The sequence below is a fragment of the Phascolarctos cinereus genome, unplaced genomic scaffold, assembly GCF_003287225.1.
Source record: "Phascolarctos cinereus isolate Bilbo 61053 unplaced genomic scaffold, phaCin_HiC Scaffold_4;HRSCAF=312, whole genome shotgun sequence".
Taxonomy (NCBI): Eukaryota; Metazoa; Chordata; class Mammalia; order Diprotodontia; family Phascolarctidae; genus Phascolarctos; species Phascolarctos cinereus.
The window spans coordinates 552,645,822-552,653,742 of NW_027555847.1; the positions used below are offsets into that span (position 1 = coordinate 552,645,822).

A 7,921-nucleotide genomic window follows, 5' to 3' on the forward strand; every position below is an offset into this window, starting at 1 on the left:
GTAATACTGAAATTTGAAGGTGGGGGTAGGGGTGGGGGTTAAGGGGAAGATAATTTAATGAAACCACATGACTCACTTTGTCCCACCCAGAAAAGGGTTAGAAGTGGGGCTCTTACTGGTCACTGCCTAGAGGCCCACACTGAGGGCACCTGTCAGCTATAAGGTGATCTAGCTACAGGCAAAGGAGGAAGGAATTTTCCCAGTGGCCCTTGTGGAGTTGGTGGAGGTTAGTTACAGCTGTCTAAAAGGGCAGATGCCTAACTTGGAAGGAGATTGAGGACTTGCAAGGTTGAGGGAAGGGGCAGAAGAGGGAAATGTTAGGAACACGAATGGGAAGATATCACTGTTTTGGAGAGAAGAGCCAGGATTCTTTACTGTGGAGAGGGTTGGATACGTTGACTCAGCTTCTCATGCTCTGAAAAAGAGACCACACAGCCCCTGGAGTCAGGCCAGAGCCACCCCACAAGGGTGGTAACAACCCCTTATCCAGACAAGGAAGACAGTGAATGAGCTTTGTAACATTTACTTGGTCTTAAGTTCTCTCCCCTTGATAGGATCACGGACTAGAGTCTCAAAGGCTAAGGAGTCCAACCCTCCCATTTTATAGATGAAAAGACTAAGACCCAAGGAGACAGATTAAGTGACTTGCCCAAGGTCACATGGCTTCCTATGCACTCTGGAGTTGCAGTTGAATTCTTGGTGGCTGAGGTCAGAGAAATAAGGCCTTCAGAGAGCAGAGGGTCCTCACTAAAATCATTAATTTCTTAAGTTCTAATTCTCAATGCACATTTTGCTTTTCTGGGAAGCTGAATTCAAAAGACTCCTCCACATAAGATTTGTGGTTATTTCCTTCTTAAAGGAGTGAAATGTGTTTATATTCTCCATCTATACCATTTCCTCAACTAACCAAAAAGGCCAATGATCCCATTTTTTTCTCATTTTGCACTGTTGGCTTATGCAATTTTTTCCATAATTGTCTTCTTTGTTGAATAGGCATTCTTCATGTCATTCCTTGGTGCCTCACTGAAGATCTAAAGTAGTGAGGAAGTAGATAATATTAGTGGTTTCCTACATGTACTGTATTCCCACTTATTTTCCCTTTTTGGTCTCATGAATAATGACAATGTAATCTTCCCTGTTCATGCTTCTTGGAATTTGAAAACACTTTTTATGCCAAGAGCCCTAGATATAAGTATTAACCCTCATGACTAGTGCCCAAAAAGAAATAAGGGCAGATACAAGAATAAGACAGAAGCTTAAAAAGGCCTAATAATTTATTTACTATGCTGTTTGGAATGTAGCCTGCCTCCCAAATATGTCAAACCACTACAGTGTTATCTCTTTGAAAGGAAAAAAGCTCACCAACTGAGTGAAAAGAAGGGCATCCTATAAATATATAGGTCAATATAGTCAGATATAGGCCAAAAGAGTACTTAACTTGTTTTCTTTTGATTTAGTTTTCATGGAAATCTGAGGGGTACCCTAGTTCCTGTTACAGCTGAACACTTGTGTCCTTCACTTCTTGGGGTAATGGGTGTTAAAGATGGGAGAGATGATTAGGGGAGGAAAATGGGAAACAAGAACATGGATGTGGGCATATAAAGCCAAATACAGGATATGTGACTATCTACTGTGAAAGCTATATAATCATGCCACTAAATCCCTATGAAGATGTTCATCAAGGGCACTCATTTAACATATAAATGGTGCACTTTTTGGCCTCGCTCTGAAAACAGGCCTCCAATTAAAATCCCTTGACAGGGTGACTAAAGTAAAAATTTCTAGCTATTTCTTCTTCAGGTCCTATTACTTACAAAGCTCTACCTCAGGACAATTTCTTCCCCAGGTTAGCTTTACACAGCACGTTATTAGTGTGAGCATCCACTCCTGAGCAAATACCACTCAGGGTGATGATTTAGAGAAAAACAAAACCAAACCAAACAATTGTTTCCTGCACACAAGCTGAGCCTCTTTTGCCCACACTAAAGCATTTAAAAGTGTGCTTTGTTTTAGAAGATGATTACAGGGGTGCCATTTGTAATGATTACAGTGGTGCTGCTAGAGCCTGGGCACTGCATTATATTCCATTTTGGGGAGTGTAGTGACTAAAATTTCTCTCCAATCTTAAATTTGGCATCACATACATATCTCAGCAGAAACAAGATTATTGAGTACAGAACCACAGGATCCCAACATTTTTCTTTTATTTTCTAGCAGGGGGGAAAACCCACTGAAATAGCACCTATGGTTCTTCTGCTGTAACACAGAAACTTCAAGAAAGGTGTCCCCACCACCACCACCGGCAGCATATAACAAGTGGGTTGCTTTCCCTAGATTAAACTACATCAGGGTTGACAGATCTTTGTCCATGGCATGTGAAATTCTCAAAACTCTAACAATGCAAAACCATCTCATTTTCTCCTTAGCAATTTGATTTTTTTGGAGGTGATGAATAGAGTTGGGGCTTCTTTTCTTGATTATTCAAAATGGATGTTGTGATTTTTCTTTAAAAATTTTCCACATCAATCCATTCACTAACCAAACCCAGAAAATCCACACTGTCTGTAGCTAGAATAGCTTATTTGATTACAGCCTGATCCTGACATGACCAAAATTGGGGGGGGGAAGGAGATTAATTCTTATGAAGGCAAGGCAGAACAGGTTTCTCTATAGTAATCACCAGGAAATCAGAGAATTAACTGTGAATGTTTCTACCCAGATCTGTTAACATTTCTGGCAAAAATGATGCAGAGAAAGAGCCTGAGGAGGTCAACCTATCATCCCTGTCGACAAAGATTCCTACAATAACACTCAACGTTTTTCTCCCATCACTAAGATGGCAGTTTATAAAAAACCAAAAAAAAAAAAGACTAATTAGATATAATTATTAATCTCTTTACAATGCTATCACGTTTTGACACAAATGTTTTTAAGAAGATCTTTTGCATAAAAAGCTTCTCAGGCTCCTTCAAGTTGACATAGTTTCACAGATTTAGGGCAGGAAAGGATTTTGGAGGCCACCTAGATTGATCCTCTTATTTTACAGCTGAAGACACCGAGGCACAGAGAGGTCATACAGCTAGCGTCTGACGTTGATTTTGAACCTAAGTCTTCTTGACCCCAACTCCAGTGCCATATGGCACTTCTACAGGCCAGCTGAAAGAAGCAAATATTTCTTTAAAGATTCCAAGTCCTCAGAACTACTAGGAACCAGAATTAGGAGTAGAAACAAATATATTCACTGTTGTAGCTACCTAAAAAATAGTTTTCAAAATTTCTTCTTTTGTGCACTCTGATTCTTCTCTTTCTATTCTGGGGAGGTATGAGAGGGCTATCAGCAAGATTCTTAGAGAATTATACAGCCAGCTAAAGACAGACTTGGTTGTCCTGATTTCTAGTCCAAAGCTTCTTCCACTGTAACATGTTGTTTCTCATGAATTAAACCAGACCACTGCAGAGATCTGGATTTTATCTTAACTAGTTACCAGGAGAGAAAGCATCTTACTGCTTTCACATTTTCCCACTATCATACAAATCTCAACCAAGACCTAAAAGAAGCATGTATGTGCCTAGGTGGTACAGGTCAGATTTGTAATACAATGGCAGAATTATACATGGGCAAATAAACTTAAAACATGTACAAGCATGTTTTGGTCAAGTCAGTGGTACAATGCTGCTCATAAAAGCATAGGATACTCAGGTGTGCAGGAGAAAATCAAGACAAACTAGGGATATATCACAATTACCCCCTGCTGGAAGGCTCTCACTACAGATGGTTAGCCTCTTTTTTGACTACTAACTCCATTAAACATTTACTGCCTGTATCTTTGGGCAGCACACAGGTTAAAATCCAAAGGTAGGAAGGGCTACAGAGGTACAAAGAGCTTTATTTATTCCTAAACAGCTCATATTCCAAAAAATTGAGCACTCTCTTCTTCCATTGGACCCTACATATCTTTCCCCTTTTCTCTTCCCTCCAATCACAGCTATCCAAATGTTAACCCAACCTCCAACTTCTAATAGCTATGTGCTCACAAATAGAAGTCAACAACCCCCTCCAATTGTTGAGATGTGGAGTGTGAAGCCAACCCCCCCATTACTTTTTATACATACACATATATATGTATGTGTATGTGTGTGTGTGATGTATTTGTATACATATATATATATTTCTGCACTTTTGTTCTCCACACCCCCACCTCATTCTCCTTCCCCCAAGCTTCTCGAAGGCAGGGACTGTTTTAATTTGTCTTTGTTATCTTCAACTTTATTTACTCTTAAGCAGTCCATATTCCAAGCCCCAAACAAAGTAAGGACTATAGGGGTACACAGTGCTTTACTTCTTCCTAAATAGATCATATTCTCAAGAACTCAATTCTATACTTCTTCCATCAGACCGTACATCCCTCTCCCCTCTTTTCCGCCTTCCGACCACAGCTATCCAAAAACTAACCCTACTTCCTACTTATAATAGCTTAACAAATTGTACTGTTAACAAACAATCCCCTCCAACTGTTGAGGGATGAGCACGGGCAGGGACCATTTCATTTTTATCTTCAGCACCTAACATAATGCCTGGCATACAGTAGGAACTTAATAAATTATTGTTGGATTGGTTTCAACGTTTTTATTGATCATCTCTCCAGAAAGGGTAGCTAAAGATTTAGGTTTCCTGTCATGGCTTTGATGCTTGGGAAGTGTGTGACCTTTGTAAAGTCACTTTTACTTCCCTGAGACCAAGCTTTCTCATCTGTAAAATGGAGATAATAATCCAGTGCACTACCCACTTCAGCCAGTTGTGAGGAATGCCCTATATAAAGTGGCCTACAGTGTCTCACCAGATGGGGGAGGGGAGGTGTGAAGGAAGGGATTGAGGGTACAGGTAAGGCTCTCTAAAAGTATTCAGATTAAATTACTACCCCCAAAGCATCATTCCAAAAGACCATTTATACAGGGCAAAGACTGGGGGAGGGTACACCACGGGGCACCTCACACATACACACACACTCCTAGCTCGATAAGACTAAAGAGCTAAACACGCGTGGGAAGCCCCCTCCCCTTTTTTCAATTGGGTACCCACCCTCCCTTTAAAAAAAATGCCCACACTATGTTCCCATCCACCCCCTTCCTTCGGGTGAATACTCCATGGGAGGCCAGGGCATTGAGTTAGTTAGATTTTTCTTGCTTACTCATTTCCCTCCCGCACCCAACGCGCTTTCCCTCCCCCAGCCCCAGCCCGGCTCACCCTCCTCCCCTGGAGCTCCGGCCCAGCCCCGAAGGGGGGGCACCGGCGGCGCGCTGCCCCGGCCTCGCCCGCCACTGACCTGCTGCTGGAGGGGCATTTCCGAACCAGCCCCGGCCGCGCGGACGGCTGCGGGGGCTGCGGGGCACGGAGCGCTGCCGGGGCTGGGGGGCCCGGAAAGCCGAGCAGGGCGCGCAGGGCACGGGGCGCCGGGGGCGGCGTTCGGGGCAGGCGGGAGGGGATCCCTGACTGTCCCAGGCCGGGGAGCAGGAGCAGCAGGAGGAAGTGGGTGCCCCCTCTCCCCCACCAGCGCCCCCTCCCGCCGCCGCCGCCGCCTCCTCCTCCTCCCCAGTCACAGGCGCGTCCTCGGCGCACGTGTGCGAAACGTCACCGGCGGGTCCCGGGGAGAGGGACAGACCGCGGCCGGCGGGACGGGAACCTCGGTGCCCCCGCCCCCTCGGCAGCCAGGGAGGCGGAGGGGGGGCAGGGCGGGGAAGGAAGGGGCAAGGAGAAGGGGGGGCAGGGTCAAGGGCAGGCCCAGGGCGCAACCAAGAAGGCCGGGGCGGCTGGGCCACGCGGGTGCTGCCACGATGTGCCCTAGCCGGCTGCACTAGCACCCCTCCTCCCCGCCCCCAAAACGCACACACCCCACCCCCACACGGCGCTATCCTTCCCTCGCCGCCTCCCCCAATCCTCGACTCTCCTCCTCCTCCTCCAGTTTCTTTGTTGCAGGGAGTTACTGATCTCAAAATGTCTAAAGCGCAACACAGCCAAGCCCGCGAGTGCCTGGCATTCAGCTCCCCCCCCCACCTTCCACCAGGACCCCCCCCCCCCACTCCAGGCCGCTCCGGGAGCCACTGGTCACAAATGGGGCTACAGGCCCGAGGGCCCGACAGGGGTGGTGTGAGCTGGGCAAGTGTCTTGTCAATGTCCCAAACCTCCCTTAGTTTTTCCTCTTGCAACAGCCCCCCCAATTTATCTGCTCCCTTCCCCCCAATTTCTTCTTCATCCGGGGCGTGACCTCTTCCGACGCCCTGAGAAAGAGGAAGCTTCGGGTTTGGGGGGGCAGGGTAGGGGTTAGGGAAAAAAGTGAAGACAGAAAAGATCTGGGGAGGAGGGGGCGCGAAAAGTTTTCCCGTGTTTCACGTCGTTGGTGCAAAGGCGATCCACGATGCTCCACGGGCAGTGGGAGCCAAGAGTGGGGTAGAGGGTACAGGGGGACCAAGCCCTTAACAGTAAATCCCTGCCCCCTCTGGGGCAAGAGTCGAAGCCCAACAATGAAGACCTCCCCAAGCCATAGTACTTTAGGTGGTCGGGGGGAGCAGAGATGCCCCCACACTCCACCCCAAGTCTTGCACATGCCCATATGCCTATCCCATCTGGGCCTGGGAAAGTTGGTGGGGGTGGAGGATGGATGGGGGTGGGGAGGGGGGTTATTACCGGAGGGCCGCCACCGCCGCCTCGTCCTAAGGCTGGTTGCTGTTGCAGCAGCCCGGCTCGGCTGGAGGGTCCGTGCGGGGTGGAGTAGAGGAGGCTGCCGGCGGTCTGCTCCACGCCGGGGATGTTAGTGTGCTGGGGGCCGGCGGCAGCACCCCCACTTTGAAGGGAGGAGGAACAGGAGGAGGAGGTGGTGGTACTGTTCGTGGTGAGGATCTGGATGTAAGTGCCGGGGGCGGCGGTGGCGGGGAAGCCGGGGCTGGCCAGCAATGCCCTTTTGTCCATGGAGGCTGCAGCAGCGGCGGCGGCGGCGACGGCGGCCGCCCCCTCCCCACCCCCGGCGGTCACCAGGAACTGCTCCAGGGCGGGTTGGATCCCCTTTCTCATCTCTTGCGCGTGTTCTTTTTTATTGCTCTAATTATTTATGGTTTTTTTTCAATTTCTTTATTATTTTCAGTCGGAGTTTCCCGGTCTCTCCTCCGCCTTCTCTCCTCCCCGCCGGGGCGCTTCCAAGCCCCCTTTCTCTCTCTTTTTTTCTTTTTATTTCTCCGCAATGCACGGGCCCCGGGGGCCAAAAATAATCAGGGCTCCGGAGAGAGGAGGGTCTCGGCAGCACAGATATCGGACCGTGAGGGGGGATGGAGGCGGCGGGGGCGGCCGATGCAACGGATTGCGAGGAGGCAGCGGCAGCCCCGGTGCTGCGGCCGGCAGCTGAAAAATGGCTCCAGGAAGCTGCTGCTGACAATGAATGAAGGGATACGGTTTACGCGCCAAGGTCCTCCCGCGAAACTCGGATTTCCCGCCGGCTTTTCAAATTACATCTGCATACCCCCGCCCAGTAGCCAGCCCCTGGCAGTTTCTACAGCCCATTGGTCTCCTCATCCCCCTCCCCATCCCCAATCATGGAGCCCAGCTAGGGCCTTCTCGGCTCTCATTGGCCAAGGTGCATCACGGTTACCGGGGCGACAGGGGTTTGATTTGCATACATAGCTTCTATTGGTTGCAAACTAAGTAAGCTTTTTTTCCCTTTGCCTTTCTTGGCTTCAGTTCACCCCGCCCAGAAGACCCCTCCCGGTCCAAGCCCCACCCCTTTCCTGCCCCGCCCCTCCAGCGCTGATGACCTAGGATGAGATGCCGGGTGCCATGGATTGTGTGAGTGGCTAGGGAACAAGTTTCATTTTTGGAGATTTCCAAGGTGACCGTGAGGACAGCTCGGTTACTCTCTTTCTTTTCACTGGAGAC

The 7,921-nt window shown here is 48.7% G+C and overlaps 1 protein-coding gene across 2 annotated transcripts in view; it reads right to left on the reverse strand.

The window, feature by feature from the left end:
- Nucleotides 1–7,457, reverse strand: part of E2F3 (E2F transcription factor 3) — a 91,018-nt gene extending 83,561 nt beyond the window's left edge. Inside the window, exon 1 of one of the 2 annotated variants that reach the window (XM_078153571.1) lies at nucleotides 6,683–7,457. In XM_078153571.1, coding sequence (XP_078009697.1) covers nucleotides 6,683–7,066 — 384 coding nt within the window. In that variant the 5' untranslated portion in view covers nucleotides 7,067–7,457. Of the gene's footprint in view, nucleotides 1–5,324; nucleotides 5,589–6,682 lie in introns of those variants that run through there. The other variant, XM_078153572.1, reaches the window with a different exon arrangement.
- Nucleotides 7,458–7,921: the final 464 nt, after the last annotated feature.